The 26,294-nt window shown below is 41.1% G+C and overlaps 1 protein-coding gene across 1 annotated transcript in view; it reads right to left on the reverse strand.

The window, feature by feature from the left end:
* PCDH15 (protocadherin related 15) overlaps positions 1-26,294 on the reverse strand; it is a 1,608,479-nt gene that overhangs the window by 874,356 nt on the left and 707,829 nt on the right. The window contains exons 13-15 of the mRNA XM_040438316.1: positions 6,798-6,991; positions 4,563-4,695; positions 3,423-3,502 (exon numbers count right to left, since the gene is read on the reverse strand). Coding sequence (XP_040294250.1) covers positions 3,423-3,502; positions 4,563-4,695; positions 6,798-6,991 — 407 coding nt within the window. The remainder of the gene's footprint in view (positions 1-3,422; positions 3,503-4,562; positions 4,696-6,797; positions 6,992-26,294) is intronic.

Here is a 26,294-nt window from a genome sequence, read left to right on the forward strand (position 1 = left end):
GTAATATTCTAAAAGATGAAGTTAGAGCAATATTACGAAATTTCGTAAAATACACATAGATTGTATTTAAGCTAATATACTGCTATAGTAATAATTTTTAATAGTGTACATATTTTACAAAACTTAAGTTCAGAAGAGGCAAAAAAAATTACAGGAAAAAAAAGGGATTATAGCACTATATTAGCTAAATTACAATCTATATGTGTATTTTACGAAATTTCGTAATATTGCTCTAACTTCGTCTTTTAGAATATTCGTAATATTCTAAGAGACGAAGTTAGAGCAATATTACGAAATTTCTAAAAGACGAAGTTAGAGCAATATTAAGAACATTTGAAAAAGTCGAAATTGCGATGCGACTAATATAACACGAAATATTCGCATGAAGATTTCAACTTAGCACAGCTATACTCCATATTCTAGCCTAATATGGAATATAGCAGTGCTAACTTAGCACAGCTATATTCCATATTAGGCTAGAATATGGAGTATAGCAGTGCTAAGTTGAAATCCTCATGCGAATATTTCGTGTTATATTACTCGATGCGTTCTATTAAATTGCGATGCGACTAATATAACACGAAATATTCGCATGAAGATTTCAACTTAGCACTGCTATACTCCATATTCTAGCCTAATATGGAATATAGCTGTGCTAAGTTAGCACAGCTATATTCCATATTAGGCTAGAATATGGAGTATAGCAGTGCTAAGTTGAAATCTTCATGCGAATATTTCGTGTTATATTACTCGATGCGTTCTATTAAATTGCGATGCGACTAATATAACACGAAATATTCGCATGAAGATTTCAACTTAGCACAGCTATACTCCATATTCTAGCCTAATATGGAATATAGCAGTGCTAACTTAGCACAGCTATATTCCATATTGGGATAGAATATGGAGTATAGCAGTGCTAAGTTGAAATCTTCATGCGAATATTTCGTGTTATATTACTCGCATCGCAATTGCGACTATTGCGAAATTTCGTAAAATACACATATAGATTAGATTGTAATTTAGCTAATATGGAATATAGCAGTAAGTTGAAAGCGCCACTGACTGGAGCAGCCAGGAAGCCAGGAATCCAAAGGACAGGTAAGAACAACTTTAGGGAAGTGGGAAAGAAAAAAATATAATAAAAAAAAAAAAGAAAAAAAACGAATATTCTATTTCGCGAATATATAGAACGATATTCTAAATATTCGCGAAATCTCGAAATTGCGATATTCGAGAAAAAAATTCGCAATTCGAATATTCGCGCTCAACACTAGCATTTTATCAGCTATATTGTGTTTTAAAAAGGAACCTGTCTACGTGAAAATGCAGAGCAGTCTGCAGGTATCATGTTATAGAGCAGGAGGAGTTGAGAAGATTTATATATAGTTTTATGGGAGATGATTCAGAAAAAAATGAAATCTATTCATTGAAATCTTGAAGCTATCTGTTTGGTTAGAGTTACCTTCAGTGAGCGTGGAACCACTATGTCAACCAATCGATTTTTACGTTGAGCTATTCCTAAAGGGATTATCCCATTAGTCCCATGTTATTCATCCTTTAACCCCTGTACAGGGATCTGGACTTAGCTGCAGTGGAGTCACCAGGCTGCTATCTCTTGGAATAGTCCTAGTGTAGTTGACAGCTGACCCAGGATGCGATGCACCAAGAGATCAGTCAATACTCTGAGTCAGTAATAGACCGAGGTCGGAGCAGGCAAAGTTTGTACAAATCCAACAAACAGTCCAGAGATCAGGGCAGGCAGCCGGGGTCAGTACATCTCAGTTAGTAAATGATACAAATAGCATTATGCAGTATATTTAGCAGAAGCTCACTAGCACATTGGAAACAGCCTAACAGCTGCACACAGAGAGACAAAGAGGGAATTAATCCTTGTGGTACTGCAGAAAAAAGTGAGACTAAGTGAAGAATATCCCCAAAAGATACACAGGACACTGGTGACTGGTTCCACTGCTGGCACACTGGAACTGTGACAGACACAAGGTGAGTGGAGTGGTTTGCATGCACACCTGAAATAGCAGGGCAATGCCTGGCACAAGCCACTAACGTAACAGTTAGGAGTTATGTGGATGGTCTTATCAGTAATAGACAGCTACCTCTACATGACTCAGAATACAGGGAAGACTGTCAATCCCTGAGCAGGTCTGCACACTTGACTCCTAAGTATATAAAGAGCTGAATCTTTGGCCAAAAACTATATATCAAAATGCTCAGCTCCTTCCGCTCTATGACATGCTGCCTGCAGTTTGTACTACATTAACATGGTGACCAGTGATGAGCAGCAGGGGCAATATTCGAATTTGCGATATTTCACAAATATTTGGGCAAATATTCGTCATATATTCACGAATTGGAGAATTCATGATCTCCAGTCATTATTTTCTTGATTGCAAAAATTGTCAATCAGAAAATTTGCGATACAAATTTGCAATACGTAAATTTGCGATCAACACTACTCCTAAAGTCAAAGATATTGCAGCCTTCTCATTGGCCCACAAGCAAGAAGCAGTGAGGGATCATGGGTACTGATGAAATAAATTCTAGAATATTCGCGATTACGAAGATATAGCACTATATTCTAGATTTTCGTGAATTCTCAAAATGCCAATATTTGCAATACAAATTAGTGATTAGAACATTTGTGATCAACACTAATGGTGACAAATTTGTGCTCCTGCTACAAATCTTTCTTTTTGAAAAGGGTAAAAGCTTTTTTACTTAATGGTAGAACGAAATCTCTTAATCACTTGCAAAAAACACATGCATATTGAAATTTTTAAAATGGCAAATTGCACAGTGCCAACAGCATTTGATAATGTTACCATGTGCATATGTTGTTGTTGTTTTTTACATAGCAGCTTTTAAATCTGCTTGAGAAGTGGCATATTTTTTCTTTCAAGTGTATTTTGGCAGCATTCTTAATTGTAGTCAGTGGGGAAAGGCTAATATAGCAGTATTTTGCCCCTGTTTCACTACTGATTCGCCCGTGTTTTTGGCACATCTATTTTAACCATACAACCATTCCTAACTCTTTAAAAAATTGAATATGCTGCCATTGAGGACCCTCCATAAAACTATAAATTACAATAAAATATGGAAGCATAAAAACACTTGGCCTACAGCCAACCTTTACATGGACATGAAAATATTTTATGGTTTCTAGTATTCCTAGAACTTACAGTAGGGCTTCCTTTTTCCTAATATATTGACCAATGATCAGTCCATCACCTACTGTGAAATGTTTTAGGGATTGGTATCAAACATTAATGCATAATATACTATACAATTTATTACAGATGTTTTTCAAACCATGTTTATTTCAATAAACATTCATAAAAACAAACCAAAAAAAAACAGAGTAAAACATCTAAATAACAACTATGAACAGTTAGATACCTTACCTTACAGATAGGTTGAAGACTCTTTGAGGATCTCCATTTTGTATTAAATAAGTAATTGGATCTCCTTCTCTGTCTGTAGCCTAAAAACACAAAATGATCATGAATGATCATATGCAAGGCATTATCAACAAGCATGTAAATTAAAAAGCAGGGAAGAAAGGGTTGAAAACGAGCTCTTAACAAGCTCTGCCTCTAATGCCACTAGATGTAAGGCAGCTATCCTATAAGTCAATGTTCGACTCATTAAACAAGCCTTGAGACATGACTTGGATATTCAATAAGCCAGCACCTCATCTGCAGACAGCTGTTTCACTGCGATTGTCCCTCATCAATGCAGAGTAGAGATTACTGGCTTAAGTGAATGAAAGGCCTAGGTCAGGATCTGCAGGGTACTATCTGTCCTTGGGGATAGACCCCCTTAATCGGCGTGAGGAGACTTATTGGCCATACACTCCCCACTGGAATTCTGGCAAGAAAGGGATGCAAATGGGCTCTTAAGAAGTTCTGTCTCTAATGTCACCAGAAGTAAGGCGACTATCCTATAAGTCAATGTTAAATAAGCCTTGACATATGGCTTGGATATTAAATAAGCCAGCCCCTCATCTGCAGACAGCTGTGTTGGGTTGAATGCCCCTCATTAGTGCATAGCAGAAAGTACTGGCTTAAATGGGTTTTGCCATCGCAAACAATGGGAGCATATCGCTAGAGTGGTATTTTTTTTAGAGTTATCATTTATAGATAGCAGATTTTAGTTAAGCCAATTATGGTTCTTACATGGGTGGCTTCGGTTGTCTATGTCTGCCTCTACTCCGGACAGAAAAAATAAAGTTAGAATGGGCAGTTGTAGATACTTTTTTTTAAGTTACTTATATTCCACATTAAAATTGAGTTTTACAATCACGTTGGGCCAGCTGAGGAAACGGAGGCCAATGGCTGACTGCTACGGTACTTCTACATCCACATAGCTGTTCCCTTGAATTGATTTCTTCCTTATCTTTCTTCACTTGAAGCTACCACTTCAACAAAATTTTGTGTAGACAATATGAAGATATTATAATTGCTATAGAAATTTTTTTGCATTATCAAGGCTGCAAATGTGTTCTTTTATTTGAAACCTAATGATAAAAATACTTAAAATACCTGCAGATTTAGAAGAATAGCTCCAATACGCATTGCCTCACTGACTTCAAGATTGTACATCAATTGTGCAAAGCGTGGAGGACTCTGGTTGTTCGGTGGAAGAACCTCAATATAAACAGTAGTAATGGAGCTCCTGTTATCAACAATAGAAAAATATGTAATTAGCTGCTTTGTGCATAATGTTAAATAGTGATTTAATGACTATAAAGGAACTCTAAATCTTAAAAGTAAGAAAGAAATATAAAATAGTAGAAAATGTCTAATTTTTTGTCTGAAGGATTTTTAGCAATCTGTTGAAATAAACAAGCTTATAATAAGGTAGTGGAAAATGGCCTTCATGCATTGCATTGTAGGCAAACACATGGAAAAAATCTGCAACAAGCTGCCTCCTTGTAGAAACATATTTCTTCAAAAAGTAATGTGGGGGGTATGAAAGTCTACAGACTTTTTGCACTTTTTTTTGTTTCCCCCATCAATCTACACTCAATGCCATATAATGTGAATGCGGAAACAGAACTTTTGAAATGTTTGCAAATTAAAAAGGAAAATCTACAATTTTGCATGGACATAAGTATTCAGATCCTTTGCTATGACACTTGAAATTTTGCTCTGAGGGCCTTCCATTTCTCTTGATCTTTTTTAAGATATTTCTACACCTTGCTTGGAGTCCACAGGTGGACTCCAAGCAAGGTGTAGAAATATCTTAAAGATGATCAAGAGAAATGGAAGGCCCTCAGAGCAAAATTTCAAGTGTCATAGCAAAGCATCTGAATACTTAAATTGTAGATTTTAAGTTCATACTCCATTAAACTTTTGGCCAAATTAATAGAAATATTAGCAGTTCATTGAATTTTTCATCTAAAAAAAAAAAATTCTATAAAATGTGAAAGATTTCAACTAGGGATGCTATGCAGAGATCTGTCTCTGTACAGAATTAAAATGTACCAACCCTGGCGACACGAAATGAGTTATCACCAAAGTCTTGAATATATATATATATATTTTTTGGGGTATTTTTTTTTTTTTGTATTTATGAAAATTATGCATGGTGGTTCAGTGTTTAGTACTGGTAGCTTCCACAGCTGGTCCTAGGTTGAAATCTGACCAAGGACGGCATATGCATGAGATTTGTATGTTTTCCTCGGGTACTCTGGTTTCCCACCCTCCAAAGAGATATTGATAGGGAACTTAGATTGTAAGTCCCATTGGGGACAGCATGATTCTAATGTCTGTAAAGTGCTGCAGAATATGTGAGCAAAGTAAATAAAAAATCACACCCTGGTTGTTTGAAAGATCGTCATCCAATGTTCCAGGCAGGAAGTAAACCATGTCAGATGACCGTATGGAGAACAAATAAGGGAAGCAAGTAAATCACCCCACTTAGGGGATATGGACATCATGTGCATCTTTTGGGCGGAAAGGCTTTACATTTTTCAGGGTTATATGAAGCAGCAACAGTACTATACTGAGCTATTGCAATGTCCAATCCCTTAGCTGTGTGACTGGGCACAGAAGAAGGGATTTATAGGGAAAGGAGACCTTATCCTCATATACGATAGTTCCCCTCACAAGGGTTGATAAATGACATGTTTTATTAAGGATCATGATACTGAAATGTTTCCCTAGTTAGGCAAGACACCTGGATATTAATTCTATAAGAACATACAGTATGGGCAGGTCTAAAGAGAAATAAGATGAATAAAACAATTAAAACATAAGGAACAAATACCAAGTGACTGAAGAACTTAGCTTAGCTTGGTCACACTATACCTATATGACTGAACACTGTAAATAATGTGTTAGCTCTATGCCTGAACTATGTTAAATCCTTAAAATTGTCCATAGGGTCATTCACAAAATATTAATTTTAATAGGTTTTCAGAACACGTGTTTCCTCTCAGAGTGCATTGCATGTTATTTGATATATCTGTGCTGAGATAGACAGCTAAGCAACAATAAAAAATGAAGATATTTTTTAAATGTTTCTATTAATTTGGACAAAACTGTAATAAAGTATGCATTGTTTCATAATAACTTGCACATAATGATCCAATCAGGAATGTGGTAAAAACACAATAAACAATGATTATGGCAAGATAAAAGCCATCTACCGTGGTGTAGGCATAGACAGAGATCTATCAAAAATCATTATAGATGACATGTGTTTGAAGAACAGTGTTCAGTCTCTATATATCCAAAATTTCTATAATGGATACATGATATATTCATACATACCTTCTTTGTGCTAGAGGAGCATTGTCAGAAGCTTTCACAGTAAGAGCAAATGACTCCCCAACAGTCAGAATGACTCCTGGAGTAATGGTGATGACCCCCGTCTTGCTATTAATGACAAACTGTCCTTGAGCTCCAGCTAGGATTTCATATATAATCTGACCATTTGCACCTTCATCTGCATCAACAGCTGTAAGCTGGAGACAAAACATTGAAGAAAAGCATTGTATTTCCATAATTCTATTTCTCCTTGATTTCACTTTATATCAGACTATGTGATGTTAAGATTAGAAGAAATCATTTATTTTAGGTAAGAAAAAAAAAATTACATTTTCCTCATTAAGAACTCACTAGATGGTACTGTAAAATTACCAGTGAATAATACATGGTAATAGCAAGTTTTTAAAATTCTTCTCTGTGGAACTTTTAAACATTGTAGCCAAATTCTAAAATTATATACTAATAATATGAAAGAATTATTCTGTAAATCTACATTTGTACAGTCAGTATTTGGTCAGTATTACAAATGACATGAGCAATAAAAAAAAAACACAAATTTTCCAAAATGTTCTGTTTATCACACACCTCATTTTGTGTGTTTCAATTTTGGAGAATAAAGGAAAGACAAGAGAGCGAGCAAGCATAAATTTCCAAGCTGTCAATGCACTTTTAATTTGAGTAGAATTTATTTAAACCCAAATTGAACTATTATGGTTAGCTCCTTTGTACTCAATATTCTTCATTAGCACTTGTAAGCCAAACACAGGTGGTATTCTAAAATAAAGAAGTATAACATCTTTCTATTATACTTTTTCTTTGTTGGTAAAGAAAACAGATCAGTAGCACTCTAGGATTCCACCTTAATGGATCAGTGTCAGGCTAATGCTTCTAAAGACCCAATATAGTCCTTTAGAAATGTCCTAGTGAAAACAGTGATTTTTATTCACTCTGCCCTGCCCAGTGGATAAAATCACTGTGTATTACCCAGGACGTGGTGTGCTACATTTTTCTTTATTTTTAAAAGTTTTCTTTGTATGGTAGGTTCCACTCCTTCTTAAGACATACAAATACTGATGGGAATGGCAAATTCAAGTTTTCCTCTTCATTCAAGTTGCTAAAGATTCTATCCAGCAGTTTTTTAGTCGTGTTTGAATTTGGAAAAGCTGATTACGACAACCATTATGGCTGCCACTAAAGCAAACCCTAGGATCAACGCTTAGCTCTTTTAGAGTCCTGAAAATCAGATTCTACTAAGCCTAAAATAAAAAGGAAACAACAATCATATAATGCAAAATATAGTAAGTAGGACATCATAGCTTCCTAATGATTATTATCACCACAGATGAGTGAAGTGTTGGAAAATTCGATTTGGCTGCTTCACTGGGTGCAATGAAAGGGATCTGCAATAGCGCTGCTCCCCATTATTGCAACCCTCAGATGCCACATTCATACATGATCGCGGCATCTGAGGGTAATGATACAGTGTAAAATTAACTGAATTTTTTTTTTAATCCTGCATACCACCTCCATTTGCTCGCTACCAGCCGCCCGCCACCATCCTGCTTGAAGATCTTGCGCAAAATCTTAAGCGGCCCGTGATGATGTAGTCATGCTGACCGGTGTGGTGATGTCATACGTCACCTCGCACGGGATTTTGGCTGAAATCTTCAATCATGATGGCAACGCCTAGCCGGTCACAAGCAAATAGATGAGGTAACTATGATTTTTTTGTTTGTTTTTGTTGCACCATTTCAGGTTAAATTGATTCCCTACCACAAAAAACAAGTAAATTCAGCTTCGTAGCTAATCAAAATTATCTGGAAATTTGGATCGAATTCAACTTTGGAATCCATTCGCTCATTTTTAATTATCACTGTAGCATTGGGTTCCTCTGTTCAAATCTGACCTGGGACAACATCTGCATAGTGCTTGTATGCTCCCACCTTTTTTAAATCAGATTCCTCCCACACCTTAAAATATACAGTCAGGTCCATAAATATTGGGACATCAACACAATTCTAACATTTTTGGCTCTATACACCACCACTATGGATTTGAAATGAAACTAACAAGATGTGCTTTCTCTGCAGACTGTCAGCTTTAATTTGAGGGTATTTACATCCAAATCAGGTGAATGGTGTAGGAATTACAACAGTTTGCATATGTGCCTTCCACTTGTTAAGGAACCAAAAGTAATGGGACAATTGGCTTCTCAGCTGTTCCATGGCCAGGTGTGTGTTATTCCCTCATTATCCCAATTACAATGAGCAGATAAAAGGTCCAGAGTTCATTTCAAGTGTGCTATTTTCATTCGGAATCTGTTGCTGTCAACTCTCAAGATGAGATCCAAAGAGCTGTCACAATTAGTGAAGCAAGCCATCATTAGGCTGAAAAAAACAAAACAAACCCATCAGAGAGATAGCAAAAACATTAGGCATGGCCAAAACAACTGTTTGGAACATTCTTTAAAAGAAGGAACGCGCCGGTGAGCTCAGCAACACCAAAAGACCCGGTAGACCTCGGAAAAAAACTGTGGTGGATGACCGAAGAATTATTTCCCTGGTGAAGAAAACACCCTTCACAACAGTTGGCCAGATCATGAACACTCTCCTGGAGGTAGGTGTATGTGTTTCAAAGTCAAGAATCAAGAGAAGACTTCCCCAGAGTGAATACAGAGGGTTCACCACAAGATGTAAACCATTGGTGAGCCTCAAAAGCAGGAAGGCCAGATTCGAGTTTGCCAAACGACATCTAAAAAAAGCCTTCACAGTTCTGGAACAACATCCTGAATCCGATTGAGCATGCATTTCACTTGCTGAAGACAAAACTGAAGGTAAAATGCCCCAAGAACAAGCAGGAACTGAAGACAGTTGCAGTAGAGGCCTGGCAGAGCATCACCAGGGATGAAGCCCAGCGTCTGGTGATGTCTATGCGTTCCAGACTTCAGGCTGTAATTGACTGCAAAGGATTTGCAACCAAGTATTAAAAAGTGAAAGTTTGATTTATGATTATTATTCTGTCCCATTACTTTTGGTTCCTTAACAAGTGGGAGGCACATATGCAAACTGTTGTAATTCCTACACCGTTCACCTGATTTGGATGTAAATACCCTTAAATTAAAGCTGACAGTCTGCAGTTAAAGCACATCTTGTTCATTTAATTTCAAATCCATTGTGGTGGTGTATAGAGCCAAAAATGTTACAATTGGGTCGATGTCCCAATATTTATGGACCTGACTGTAGTTTAACTGACTTTCTAGAAAAATTTTCCCCAGTGTATATGCTGGGGAATTTAGATTGTAAGCCTACTGGAGACAGAGACTAATGCGTGAAGGCAATCTTTGTACAACTCTATGGAATATGTTAGTGAAATATAAGCTATAGTAAATGAATAGATGGATTAGGACAATTGTGCTGACTACAGTACTGATTGTCTCTTTCCTAAAAACTTGTATCTTACAAACATCTGATCACAAGATACATATAACTAATGCTATATCTAATGTACTGTATCATAAGCAATCCACACAATAAGATCAATAAACTCTAACTGGAAAACAGATTTTTATATTATAAAACTTATATGATTTCACGTTATTAATACAGGGCAGCCCACATCTTCTGTAGCGTTATGTCAGGTCATACAGTGTTGCTACATATAGTTCATAAAAAAATATGTGTGCATATGTCACATAGCCACTCATTATTAACATACAATAGGAAACATGCTATATTAACATAGGTCATGAACATGTTGAAATATATAACTTTGCTTTGCAATATGCCTATATAAAATGAATGTATTGCTTTGTAAAATGAATGAGCTTTAGATATAAAATATATTTCAAAGTGTCTGATTTAAAAAATACAAATTGAATAATAATAATAATAATAATAATAATAATAATAAAGACCAGGATCGTCGAACGGTGTGTTGTCTTCCTGGCGCTCGAGTTCAACACATTGTGGATCGGGTTGACTGATTACTGGGAGGGGCCGGAGAAGATCTAGCAGTCATGATCCATATCGGAACCAGTGACAAAGTTAGAGGTGGTAAAACACTGGGTAACACTGACATGGAAAAGGACCTAGGAATTTTGGTGAACAGCAAACTAATCAGTAAAAACCAGTGTCAGGCAGCAGCTGCCAAGGCCAATAAGATAATGGTAAAGTAATGGGTATTGTTACAACGGTACCTAATAACTAACAATACGTGATGTAATCCTCCAGGGGAGATATATTAATAATATGGCAACGGGAAAAAGATTAATCGAGAAAGGGGGATGATCAGGGGACCACAGGGGATACTATCCCTGTAATACCCTAGTCTATGCTCAGCCCAGGGTTGCCCCCTAGTGGTGGAGGTTCCCTGTCCCCGTGCCTAATCCTAGAATATCCCTGTTAAAACCCTATAGAAAGAGAAAGTAATAAACGAAAATAGATAAAGAAAGAAGTTAATGCATAAATATATGGATAATGTCTGGTGCACCGCAGGTAATCATACACCAACACGTCCTTAAACGAAAAACCCCTACACGTTTCACCTAAGGCAAGGATCATCAGGGGGTGAGAAGGATAGCACAATGATGAAAAATAATGATAATATAGATTTTTACTTAGCTCCCCGTCCGGATACAAGGAAACATTGATCTTGGCTGAATAATGATATCATGCTGCCAAGAAATTGATAGCCCAATGTTCCAGGAAATCTGTAAAAATAGCAAATCAGCCATAACAGGTAGATTGCTATGGCAGACCTTGGAGCATTTACAAGGTCCCAGACTGCCATAATAACCAATCTGAACTCTATGGGTTTCAGGCAGCGAGATAGAGCCCCCCCCCCCCCCCCCCCCTTCTATCTAACCCCTTAGATGCTGCAGTCATTATTGATCGCTGTATCTGAAGGGTTAAATGATTGGGGTCAAAGTCGTCTCCAAGCCAGGTCATTGCCATCAGGCGTCGACTTTTCTACAAAAATGGCACCCACTTTATGAGCTCTCTTCATACATCCAAACCATATCTTGGATGTCCAGTTCTGAGTAGGTCCAGCAAGGAAGTATTCTCCAACATAAGAATTGTTTTTAAGGTAAAAATAGCCCCATAATAAAGATCTATCTGCAGGGATAAAATAATGGAGTTCCTATGGCTTCATAGCAAAGACTCTGACATGTAAATTATATCTTAAAGAGGTGGTTCCAGAATAAGTAATAAGTGTCTGAGCAAGAAGGGTTTGAACACTGAGACCTCCACCACTTATGACAGTGGGCCCATTTCTCCCACCATTCAAATGCAACAACCCCTTGGTGATTCCATGATTTATGTAAAATATAAAAATCAGACATAATATGGTATATGATAATTTTTTTCTAACAAAGCTAGAACCAGCCCTGTATCTCACATGGATCCAGAAATCTTCCCATTCATCGCTCCAAATGCTCTGCCAGATTTATTTCAGGCTGGCAGCTTAGGCTACTTTCACACTCGCGTTTGGTGCAGATCCGTCATGGATCTGCACAGACTGATCCGTTCAGATAATACAAACGTCTGCATCCGTTCAGAACGGATCCGTTTGTATTATCGGTAACATAGCCAAGACGTGTCAGAGAAAACGGACCCATCCCCATTGACTTACATTATGTGTCAGAACGGATCTGTTTGGCTCAGTTTCGTCAGACAAGCAGCGTTTTGGTGTCCACCTCCAAAGTGAAATGGAGATGGAACGGAGGCAAACTGATGCATTCTGAGTGAATCATTTTCCATTCAGAATGCATTAGGGCAAAACTGATCCGTTTTGGACCGCTTGTGAGAGCCCTGAACGGATCTCACAAATGAAAAGCCAAAATGCCAGTGTGAAAGTAGCCTTAGGAGGGTAATCTTTTGCAGGGTTCTTAGCTTCATGTTACAACTTTCTCCCTGTAACGGTCATTAAACTGATAATAGTTGAAGGATAATACTGAGCATTTACAACCACCTCAGTAGGTGGACATGCACATTCCTAAACAAATTAAACACCATATGTCCACCACTATAATTAAGTAAAGACAATATCTCAGAACTGGAGTAATTTTATTTGTGGTCGTGGCAACCAAGTACGTACCCTGCCTGGGATACCCTACCCCTAAGCGGTTAGAGTTGTGCCGCAACTGCGTCGTGGAGGGACGCCTGAAAGAGGGCATCCCCTTTGAGAGTAACAGGTGAAAAGGGTGGGTGGGAGGGAGAACTCTGCACGTCGTACAAATGTGGGAGGGCGCCGGCCGTTGAAGTAGGTAGCCAAGCCCCTCTCACAAATACAGGCCAATGAATTGGCCTTACACTTGTGGTCGTGGCAACCAAGTACGTACCCTGCCTGGGATACCCTACCCCTAAGCGGTTAGAGTTGTGCCGCAACCGTGTCGTGGAGGGACGCCTGAAAGAGGGCAAAAGACATACTGATAGGCAAAAGTAATTTATTACAACGTCATTACAAAGCCAAGTTCTGAAAGGCTGCTGACATTTCAGTTTCTGGGTGAGGTATGTAACGGTTGAAACATGACGAGTGCCAACGCCCTAACTTCTGAATGACATGTGCAGGCACTCGATTTTTGGATGCTGCGGACGCAGCACCTATGCGGAACAAATGTCCTGAAATTGTGGCAGGGTCGCCGCCCAAGCTGGCTACCAGTGACCTCACGTGGGATACGAACTGGTGGGTGGTGAGTGGAACCACCCCGAAGGGCAACAGTGGACTGTTTGGCCCGGACCCTGACAAGGCAGACCGTAGCTGACGGAGCACCGTGACGGGGCACCATTGGTGTGATGTGGGAAAGAAGGATACCGGGACAGGGGGGCCCACCTGGGAGGTCTTAGACGTCTTAAGCAGTAGTACGAACCCTTCGGTGTTCTGGACCAGCTGGCTGACCGTGAGGAACCTGCTACTGCCAGGAGAACAAGTAAACTCCCCAGGTCTGAGGAAGCCGTAAAAGGCTAGATAGATGGCGGATTTGAGTACCAAGCTGGGCAAAACCCCGAAAGGATTACTGTCCAGGACGTCGGATAGTCTACGGAAAAGGGGGCCGGTGACCGCTTGTCTACGCACTTGGTCTTGAGGTCCGCATTTGCTCAAACCCTTGAGTGCGGCTTTGACAGCATGTATGGTAAACACTGACGCTCGTTCGGGATGACTAACAGAGAGGAAATGTTGCACTCCCGCCAGGTACGACCTCACCGTACTGTGGGAGAGCTTGCGCACTGAGTGGCAGTAGCCAATGAACGCCAGGATATACTCTGGGAAACTGGATTCTCCCTGAGGACATTCCCCCTGGAACCTGCAGAACGTCTTCCACCCGGTGTTGTATGCTCTGGTTGTGTTAGGCGAGAGGGAATTGTGTATCAGAGCGTGGGCCGTCTCAAGGTGGTCGGTTACGCTAGTATTAAGGACTCGTGAGGAGGGACGGTGGCGCCTGTCGCATCTGCCTCTGGCATGATCTGTAAGAAACGGGAGAAGTTAGCCCTCGACAAGGCGTCAGCAGCCAAGTTTTGCGCACCTGGCATATGCGCACTGTGAACATGGAAATGGTGACGTAGGGAGAGTTGTACTAACCGTCTAAGGAAACACATGACGTGGCTTGATTTCGACAACCCACTGTTTACGATGTCTACCACGGCTGTATTGTCAGTCACGAATAGCACAGACTGATTCGCCCAAAGACTGCCCCATATGTGGGCGGCTACCACAATGGGGTACAGCTCGAACAGTGCCGAGGTTTGGAGGAACCCCGGGATTCGTCCCACCTCGGCAGGCCATCCGTCTGCAACCCAGTGGGTGCCAAAAATGGCGGCAAAGCCTGAGCTTGCAGCCGCGTCTGAGAAGACTATAGGAGACCGACTCGACAGCTCGGGTACGAATAGGGACACCACGTTCCACCAGCTCAGAAAATGGTCCCACATGTGGAGATCCGCTAAGGCCTGACTGTCCAGACACACTGGGCTGTCCTGCTCCGGGGCGGTACTCAAGAGCGCCAGCAGGCGGGATATGAACGCTCTGCCCTGCGGGATGATGCGCATGGCAAAATTTAACATGCCCAATAGAGACTGAAGATCAGCCTTAGTGACCACGGTTGTGACTGCAAACCTATGGATGACTTCTCTAATTCTTGCTAACTTATCCGCAGGCAACCTAGCTAACATGTGCTGGGAGTCTAACTCGATGCCCAGAAAGGTGATCACTGTGGACGGGCCCTCTACTTTCTTGGGGGAAACCGGGACACCTAACTGGGAAAAACACCTCAGCAACTTCCCCAACCCTAGGAAAATTGCCCCTGGCCTCTCAATCAGTAGGAAGTCATCTAAGTAGTGGATGACCAATTCACAGTGAACCTTGTGTACCAAAACCCAGTGGAGGGCCTGAGCCAACTGATCGAAGAGCCACTGGCTGCTCTTGGAACCGAAGGTGAGTTTGGTGGAGAAATAATACAGGCCTTTCCACTTGATGCCGTGCCACTGCCAGAGAGCTGTTATGATGGGAAGCAACTTAAAGGCATCCGATATGTCGGCTTTGGACAACATGGACCCTGGACCCGTTTTCATGATGATGGCGATAGCTTGGTCGATCGAAGAATATCTTATGCCAACGTCTTCCGAAGGAATGAGGGAGTTGAGGCTGGGGACCTGGGAGCCATGTGGGGCAGACAAGTCAATAATGAGTCTCTCCTTCTTGCTGAACTTGCCTGTGACTACCCCCACGGGACTGACTCTCCACCGTTGAAAAGGGGGCACTCCGAAAGGACCGATTAGGAACCCTTTGTTTAACTCGGACTCTATTAGTACGTCTACAGAACCGGGCTTCCTTTCGGCTGACTGAAGGTTCTTGCACTCGTGTGTGAACTCTGGAGTCGTGATTAACCCCGTATGGAAGCCCTCGTGAAACCCTGACACCAGAAACTGTACAAACCCTGGATTGTGGTGACCTCGCAAGTACTCCTGCAAACAGCTAGTATTGACCACACTCATTTAATTCTTCACCGATTTTAATGAGCATGCTACTCGGGGGTGGGCCCTGAAACAGTTGGTACAGATATGTAACAGACGGCATTGCCCGAAATTACAAGACGCGTAATTAAAATTGTTATATATCTGGGCCCTTCCTAGCTGAACGATGGGTCGGCCTAGCTTATCTACCGAACTGGGGGGTCTGAAGACATCGAGGGGTCCAGCTGAAGAGCTGGAGGGGTATGATGCCGTGCTGACAGCTGACTTATGGCACCACTCTACAGAGTGGAAGATAGACTGACAGGCGGAACAGGAGGGAGCTTTCAGGCCTGCAAAGTGTCTGCAGAATAGCTCAGTGTCTAGGTTGGACCAGTCTGTGACGTGTTGGAATTGGGAGAGAGCCGCTGCCGCTTTGGCTGAGAATGAACAGTGATAATCATATAACGCGTTCCCTCCATACCTATGACCCAATTTTGTGACCCGAAAGAGGTACAGGTCTAGTTCCTCCCTCCTGTCCAGCCTGGCAGTACATATAACATCCCTGAAAAGGCTGAACGCCATGACGAACTCCGGGATGGTTAATTTGCGGTTGAGCCGGTGGTCGCAGCTTCTTAGCACCACGACACTTCCCCGCAAGCTATGACCTTGTTGTCAGACAGATCCCTGGAGGCTATCAGTAGTGACGCGAGATTTACATCCCTACCCTCTAGGATGTCTTTCCTGATGTTGATCGGGACAAAATGGGATGGAGTCACGTTGGGGACGGACTAGACAGTACGAATATACGCTATGGCAGAGGTGGAAGCGACCGGAACCTCGGGGGAGGAAACTGGAAAGACTGAGCTGCGAGCCTCGATTGACTCCAATCTCGCCTGCATGGAAGTGACGTCAGACGTCAGACTGTTCAACATGACGTGTATTTGAGCCAGCGACGTTTGCATCGTGGTCGCGGGGGGATCATTACTACTGGGCATCAGGGAGTCTTTCCATAGCCGATATAGTTCCGCTTTTCTGGCAGACGCCGGGAAAGGGACGCCCCGCCTTGTCAGCTCCGCCATAAGCCTGGGGATGGTCCAAGCACGCAGGGATGGTATACTGCCCCCTTCGGATGTCCCTGCTACGTTTTCGTCCACTGACGCTTCGACAATGTCTGACGCGTGCGACATCACAGCTGTGAAAACAGTAACGTAAGGTGACCGACTAACTGGACGACCATCAATATCCGTGAAGTTGTTTAATGACATAAAAAAGGGTGCACTATCCCTGTGAAGTACGCACACTAACACCAGAAGAGCCGTGAAGGAGTGGCCAGGAACCGCCACCCGGAAGTGCACGCAAGGAGACCTGACGTACTTACCAACTGAGAACTCTATACTCTGACCCCCGCGGAAGTTTAATGAAAATAGAACAACCTGGACGTAAAATAGTGCATTAGACACAGCCCTGCTAACGGCCAGTACCTCCCCGTCCCCCAACGTGTACCCCCACTACCTTGTTCGACAAGCAAAATCAAAATGAGATCCAGACCAATTTCTCTCTGTTTTTTAAACTCTTTCGGACCTGGGAAACAAACAACAAAACAACACAAGGAAACCAATCAATGCGTAAAATTTAAACTAATGGAACGTGAGCTGTGAGCTGAAGGTTTAACCGATGGATGGGAGTAGGTGTTGACTGACGTTGTCTCACCCCCTGGCTGTACCTGGTGTTCGTGATGGACCCCTACCTATCTAAGCGGCACGGCGGCCCGTGCCAGACTTTAGGTGTGGGCGAGGAGCGGGGCCACTGCGTCCCCGGCCGCGCTCCACGGCACACGGTTTGGGTGCCACGTGGAGAGCTAACGCGTGTCCCTGATAGGGTGCCCAGTGCGGGGGGGCCCCCTCCGTCCAAGGGCTGGCCCGTCAGCCGGCTGAGCACTCCTACCGCGTGGGGAGCAGCGCCGCCCTCTGGCATGAAACCGGCACAGGGGGGGGGCCCCCAGCAATGAGGGCCCAACCTAGCCGATAAACTAAAAAATAGCCGCGTGGGGGGTTTTGCCGCTCCCTGATGGTGTGCCCAGTGCTGAGGTGCCTCCCTTTGTTAGAGGGGCCGACCCTCCGCCGGCTGGGCACATCCACCGCGTGGGGAAACGGCGCTGCCCCCTGGCATGGACTGGGATGGGGGGAAGCGTTGTGTGGCTCAGCCCCACCCCCTTGTTGGACAAGGAGGAGCCACGTGGTGCTGCCCCGCTCCCCGGCAGGGCGCTCGGTGCAGGGGTGCCTCCCCACAGCTAGGGGGGCCGGCCCGCCGCTGATAGAGCGCGCCCTCCATGTGAGGGAGCGGCACAGCACTGGCTGGACATTCGGGGGAGGAGGAGGCGGGCGGAGGAGGCGGGCGAGGGGGGGGGCCTCTCCCGACCGTGGGCGCCGCCCCCCAGCCGGTGAGCGCCATGTGAGTGACCTGAGCGGCGGAGGAGGGGAGCGCTGTCTCCGTCGGTCTCTGCCCCCTCCGCCGGAGAGAAAAAGAATACCGCTGCCGGACGGGCAGGAGGGAACCCCCGCTCCGCCGAGGCCCCGCCTCCCGCTGAAGAGACTTGTAAAACGACATGGTCCGACGCATGAGGGCCCCTACTTACCAAAGGGCCGATCGCACGTCCACTTACCCTGCCTGCTGACACGGAATGCCAGGTACGAGCGCACGCTTCCTGCGAAACTCTGCACATCGTACAAATGTGGGAGGGCGCCGGCCGTTGAAGTAGGTAGCCAAGCCCCTCCCACAAATACAGGCCAATGAATCGGCCTTACACAACTTAGGAGAGGTGTCTGAGCAATAGGACTTTCTAGGCTTGCTCGATCATGCAAATGTGCAATAATATGTTTATCTGCCTATGTACATATTTCTGCCTCATTCCCAGATTCTGACTCTGTGCTACTTGCCCTGACCTTAGGACTGTTTGATGGATTTGCACAACATCTTTATGCCTTGAACTTCAGCTTGTTGACTACAAGTTTGTCTGATCCTACGGTGCCCCAATCCAGTGTTTCTTACCCTTATGGCTCTCACCCAACCACACAGAAACTACACCAGGAGGTATTGGCCTGGTGCGTTCTCTGCAGCATAGACCAGTGTACCTGTATAGGGGCTAAAAGGTGAATTAAAACGCACTGTGAAGATAGCACTATTAGGCTTAGCCAAAAGTCAAATCTGTTGGTTGGCACAGTGGTTCCAAATCTATTGCCTGTAACAATGCTATCACCAACACTTCATTGCGGAAAACAAAAATATTTAAAAAGAGGCTAACCAATCAAGAACTCTTTCAAATGAACCTGCCTGCACCACAGAGGTCAGCTAACCAACACTAATAAATCAGTTGTCAGCCAGCAACGGCCCAAAAAAGAGTAAAAGACAGCAGATGATGAAAAAACATGAAAATTCTATGTAGGTAATTGTCCTAACATGTGCAGGGGATATACAGGTGAAGCTTGAAAAATTAGAATATCGTGCAAAGTTCATTCATTTCATTAATGCAACTTAAAAGGTGAAACTAACATATGAGATAGACTCATTACATGCAAAGCAAGATATTTCAAACCTTTATTTGTTATAATTTGGATGATTATGGATTACAGCTTATGAAACCCCAAAGTCACAATTTTGAGGTCCCCTTTGCTCAGGGGGTATGGATTAATTAGCTGACTAGAGTGTGACACTTTGAGCCTAGAATATTGAACCTTTTCACTAAATTCTAATTTTAAGCTGCATTGATGCAATTCCTTTTAATTTGCATTACTGAAATAAATGAACTTTTGCACGATATTCAAAATTTTTGGGTTTCACCTGTGGGTTCAGGTGTTTCGATGTGGGTTCAGATGAGCTTTTTCACAGACCGCATCATATTATGCAGAACTTCATTGCAATTTATTTGTTAGTGTAAATGTCGTATAAAAAACACTTAAATTAAGATCCGTTATCATCTATATTGCTATGGACCAAATATCTTCTGATTCACTATATGCTTGTGGTAGACTATGCACTGTGGGGGAGATTTATCAAAACTGTTACAAAGGTTAACTGGCTTAGTTGTCCAAAGCAACTAATCAGATTCATCCTTTCATTTTACAAAGGATCTCTAAAAAAAATGAAAGGTAAAATCTGATTGGTTGTTATGGACAACTAAGCCAGTTTTCCTTTGTACCAGTTTTGATACATCTCCCCCTATATGCCCTTAGAAGAACTTTACAGACCTATACTGCAAAGCCATAAGCACTAAATATTACTTCTATACAATATATATGAAATCATACAGAGAAACACTAGGGGCCCTATGACAGATAGCATCAGGTTAACAAACATCTATGTTTCAAAACTGGAAGTTACATAATTTGCAATAACTATGGATTAATTTGCTTATAAAGCAATGAGAAAACTCCTATCTAGCACATATATTTAATCATCTAATGTATTCCAATATTAAATTACAGTTCATCTTCCATATCACAATTTTCACCTCTGATAATATAGCTCAATCTTAATTAACACAAGTAACAAGACTATACAGATGTCACAGCATATAGCTAATTTTTAATGTGACAATAGTTTGAACTTCGGAGATGACATCAACCAACACAATCACCTGTCTAGTGATTGAGACACTATAGTTGTACATCTATGATATATTTAAACCTTTACAGAGGCAAGCGTGGTAGATTTACAAAGACACTAGCCTAAGGGCATTTTTTTTCTTGCTTAAGAAAGCCATAATTTGCACAAATTTTGAAAAGTATAAAACACTGTTACTTTTTATGCCATGCTGGCCACAAGTTGAAAAGTTAGGAATGATTTACCAGGAAAGGAATAGCCCATCACTTATAGATTAGATTTAGAATAATTACTTAAAGGGGTTGTCCCATGAAAAATATTCTACAGTTTTCAAACCAGCACCTGGATCTGAATACTTTTGTCATTGCATATAATAAAAATTTTTGCATACCCACTGAGTTATTCAATAAAATGTATCTGTATAGCGCCATCTGCTGTTTGTTTTTTCCTTATTTCTTTGACCTGCTAACTGAGATGGCCACACATGCTGTTTCATCCTTCAACTGCCTCCTGAGCTGTGATAGGTTGAGCATGGACACGCCCCCTGAGCTGCAGCAGAAAATACACTCCCCTGAGCTGTCAGTTTGATATAAATCTAGCAGAGCAATAAATGTGGAGATCTCTGGATCCATGTGAGGTACAGGGCTGGTTCTAGCTTTGTTCGAAAGAGATTTTCATGTTCTATATCATGTCTGATTTTCATTATTTACATTAGTCATGGGATAACCCTTTTACGCCAAAAATGGCACAAATTTTGAGGTTGGCGTGGATTTTGTTTGCTATCTTTGGGTCAGTTTGAAATGTAACAAATATACTAAGAGGCATGCTCTGTTTAATAAATGTGTCCAAATCAATTAACAGAATTAATAAATCTTCCCCATAGCCCTGTTTTTTTCAAGTAAGGCAGACATGCAAGTAGCAGGACATTACTCACAACCATCTTTCAGTTGTTTTGCTATTGACCTGCATTTATACAAAGGTCTAAATCATTTTCGTGTTTAATAACCAAAACAAAATTATGGTATTCATTAAATAAAATCATCCAAAATAACAAAAACAGGAAATCGACTTTCATCCAGGACCATGCTTTTTTTGTAACTGATTGTGGTATTTGCAATTTCCTTATAGTCCCATGTGTATTCACCTACTTCCAAAGATGCATAGCCCAGAATTAATATACTTGGAAAACTTTAGTGTGCAAATCACTAAGGGAAAATGTACCCATGGCAGTGATATATCTGCCTGGCAGCTATCCAATCCTCATTAATAATGAATCTATAATGTGCATATTCCACAGTTGATGTTCTTGTGGATATTGGAGCCTGAGGCATATAGCATTACCTGAGAAAGAAGCAGAGAGTGCTTCATTAAGTACACATTTTAGTCTATAAAAACCAGGGCTAAGCCATTTGAGGAGAAAGAATTAAGTAATGAAACAATTACATTTGGCTAGAAATACATAATAGATTATATCATGCCTTCTGTTCATTTACGTTCCCCTGCTCAGTCTAAGACTCCGATGGGCATCCATTAATATCAACTTGGATCTTCACAGAATTCAAAAGGAAGAGGTTTGAAAGCACCTAAAAGAATTTCTCAAATCCTGTGCTGCTCCTATATGGAAAATGTATGGATCAGTTTAAGAGATTTTCTGCTTTCGCCATAATAATGACCTATCCTCTCGACACCCCCACGATCAGCTGTTTGAAGAGAACACAGCTCTCATGTGAGCAGGTGTAATTATGCCTCCTCTGTCCTATTCACAGGAATGGTACAGAGCAATTGTAGTTGCACTCCATCCCATTTAAGTGAATAGGATGGAGGAGTGCAAAATCTGTACACCTCTCCCCCTACTGACATATCTACATAAAACTGGTACAGTTAAGCAACACAATTGTGTACATGAACCTTCAATGTTACTTATATGATCATTCTTCTTTTTATGTGATGCCACAGTAATATGGTTGCAAATGTACATGTTTTATTTGTTTTGCACATATCTCTTATTAGAATCAAAGTGTGTTAAACTTTTTCAATTTCCCGCCACCCTCTGAAGGCTTTAATTCGGCTCCGCATTAAGCCTCTGGCACACTCTTACAGAGTAATTACAAAACTATCGAGTTAGCTAATTTTGTACGTCTAAAGAAATGTGCAGGACTGTGACAGCGATTTCTGGATTAAGAATTGGAAATCACAAGCAGTTTTTGTCTCGACATCGAGTTTTTCATTTTGTCACAGGAATTTGAAACATTTTTAGTAAGATCGGGCAAATAATAAAAGTGGCCAGAAATTATATTTTTTGGCACATGCAAACATGCTTGTCTAGTCTTTTCTAAAACTTGCCACAAAGTCGAGGAACTTTTAATGAATGGAAGAAAGATATAGACATATCAATGATATGTATTGAATGATACTTTTTTAAGCTATCACAATTCACTATTAAGATACTGACTTCAATACCAATCACTGGTATATACCAGCAGGCCTGTAGGTGGCAGCACTGTATTGGTATATACATAGCGAATTGTGATGGATAAAAAAAAATATATATATATATATATCTATCGGTGTGTGTATATACTGTATATATATATATATATATATATATATACATACAGTATATATATATATGTTCAAATCACCCCCTTTACTCAAAATCAAAGTTAAAAAAAATATCATAGGCACTGCCGTATCTGAAAAAGACTGTACTATTAAAATATAGCAATATTGATTGGCGAATGATACAGCAGAAAAAGTTCAAAATAGCCAATTTGCCATTTTTTGTGTACTTCACCTCCCCCAAAAACTTGAATAAGAAATGATCAAAAAGTTACACATACTTGTGTTCAAAATGATATAATTTAAAAGTACAGATTGCCCTGCGAAAAATGAGCCCTCACAGCTCCGTACACATAACTACAGAAAAAGTTAGAGGTCAGAATATGGTGATGAAAAGAAAAAATATTTTTAATTTTTTTTGTTTTTCAATATTAAAATGCAAGAAAAACTACAAATGTGGCACCATCATAAACATACCGACCTGGAGAATGAAGGTAACAAGTCAATTTTACTACATAAAACTGTGCTGGAATTTATTTTCCAATTCCATCCCATTTAGAATTTTTTGTCCAGCTCCCAACTACGTCATATGCAATATTATATGGTTCCATTAGAAAGTACAGCTTGTCCTACGAAAAACAAGCCCTAATACGTTCTCTAAGGGTTAAGGCCCTGACCTATTGACAAGATATTTCTGACAGCTGCCCTTATACCAATTTTGTGAAGACATTGTATAAACATGAATGAGAGAGAGAGAGACTAATATCCAAATATGTGTTTTGTAAAAAATTATATATGCGTTGTCTAAAGGATACTTTTTATCATTATGAAGAACACCTAGTATACCAAGTGCATGTGTCCAGCATTGTATGCCCGGCGATGCCCCTAGTATGCTGAGTATATGTGCACAGTATTACATGTCAGAAGATGCCTGTCTTGCTGTCTCACTTCAAGGGAACGGCTACTTTCTGTTCACCTGAGAATACATCATCAGTGTAGCAAAAGCAGACATATATATGTATATATATATATATACACACAGTACAGACCAAAAGTTTGGACACACCTTCTCATTCAAAGAGTTTTCTTTATTTTCATGACTATGAAGGCATCAAAACTATGAATTAACACATGTGGAATTATATACATAACAAACAAGTGTGAAGCAACTGAAAATATGTCATATTCTAGGTTCTTCAAAGTAGCCACCTTTTGCTTTGATTACTGCTTTGCACACTCTTGGCATTCTCTTGATGAGCTTCAAGAGGTAGTCCCCTGAAATGGTCTTCCAACAGTCTTGAAGGAGTTCCCAGAGATGCTTAGTACTTGTTGGCCCTTTTGCCTTCACTCTGCGGTCCAGCTCACCCCAAACCATCTCAATTGGGTTCAGGTCCGGTGACTGTGGAGGCCAGGTCATCTGGCGCAGCACCTCATCACTCTCCTTCATGGTCAAATAGTCCTTACTTTCAAAGTTTTCCCAATTTTTCGGCTGACTGACTGACCTTCATTTCTTAAAGTAATGATGGCCACTCGTTTTTCTTTACTTAGCTGCTTTTTTCTGCCATAATACAAATTCTAACAGTCTATTCAGTAGGACTATCAGCTGTGTATCCACCTGACTTCTCCTCAACGCAACTGATGGTCCCAACCCCATTTATAAGGCAAGAAATCCCACTTATTAAACCTGACAGGGCACACCTGTGAAGTGAAAACCATTTCAGGGGACTACCTCTTGAATCTCATCAAGAGAATGCCAAGAGTGTGCAAAGCAGTAATCAAAGCAAAAGGTGGCTACTTTGAAGAACCTAGAATATGACAAATTTTTAGTTGTTTCACACTTGTTTGTTATGTATATAATTCCACATGTGTTAATTCATAGTTTTGATGCCTTCAGTGTGAATCTACAATTTTCATAGTCATGAAAATAAAGAAAACTCTTTGAATGAGAAGGTGTGTCCAAACTTTTGGTCTGTACTGTATATATAAATATAAATATATATATATATATATATTGTAGAACAGCTACTAAATTACTGGAGCTGCCTAATTATGTGTTCTTGTATTAGCCACACTACAATCTGCAGGCAGCATGCTATAAAGCAGGAGGAGCTAAGTAGATTGATACATCATTTTATGGGAAAAGATGCGGCAAAATTTGTAATCTATGAATTTAATCCTCTGCTCATTTTGGGCTTTGGAGTCATGATGGTGTTCCTACCACTGATTGACAGTGTTCCCTGTATGAATATGCATAGTTAGCTGGCAATCACTTTAATCATAAGCCTTGAGTGAAAAGAGATTTAGATTAATTAGTTAAAAGTTTAGCTGAATCTTTTCCCATTAAATTATATATCTTCTCAGCCTGCCTGGTATTTCCCTACCCTAGCCACTGCCACCTTACATGTATCCAACCACATTTCTGACCTATCCCAGCCTATATGACTTGCGGCCATCATGGATTGCTAGCAGCTCTTCTCCTTTATATCTTCCCTGCACTTCTCAGTAGGCACAGGAAAGGCTTACTGGTGAACGGCACTGTAGCAATCAATGCTGACTGTTAGTATATAGAAACATAGTGCAGTTCCTTTCAGGGTTGTTGTTTGGCAGTCTCATTCTCCTTTCTGTTCTCTGAGCTCTGCAAAGGGAGATAGAAATGTGCAGAGATGACAGCAATCTGGAAGTAAGTCAGATAGGTATAGACTAGTCAGACCTCCTTAGAGAACATGTAGGGAGGTGGGGCTGGAGTAGGAGTATAAGAGGAAGGCTGAGAAGCCCACCTCTGTATGTTACACATAGCTGACTTTAGTATTCAGTATGTGTGGAAAAGGAACACTCCTCAGTAACACTCAGAGCTAAACAAACACTTAGAGCATCTGTCAGCAGTTACCCAAATTAAAGCAGGCATACTGCTAGATCAAACAATTATTTTTTTTATGTTACAGCATTGCTCCATTCACAAGAAATCTCACTTTTTCTGATGTACAAATTAGGTTGCTGGCTTGCCCCCTAGGAACACCCATTCTTCACTACCTTGCAACTTCAAACACTCCCTCCTCCCCCTTGGTTGACAGGGCTAGACATCTCACTTGGCTCTGTGCTCCTGGAAATGGAGGGGCCAGTGTAAGGAGCTGCAAGGGGCCGAGGAACTGGTGCTTCAACGGATTGGGTCAGCCCTTGGTGGTCTACCAATCTCATTTGCATATCAAGAAAAAATTAATTTTCTAAGGAATGGGACAAGCTGCAACATAAATAAGGTTATCAGGGCCAACTGTACCAGGCAGTTTGCCTGGTATAATTGGGTTGACCTTGCTGACAGATGCTTTTCTTCAAAACTCTGTCCCTACACAATATTAATAAAAATTTTAAAAGACTTTGAAAAGTTACACTTTAACCTCTT

Source organism: Bufo bufo, chromosome 6 (assembly GCF_905171765.1).
Source record: "Bufo bufo chromosome 6, aBufBuf1.1, whole genome shotgun sequence".
Classification (NCBI taxonomy): domain Eukaryota; kingdom Metazoa; phylum Chordata; class Amphibia; order Anura; family Bufonidae; genus Bufo; species Bufo bufo.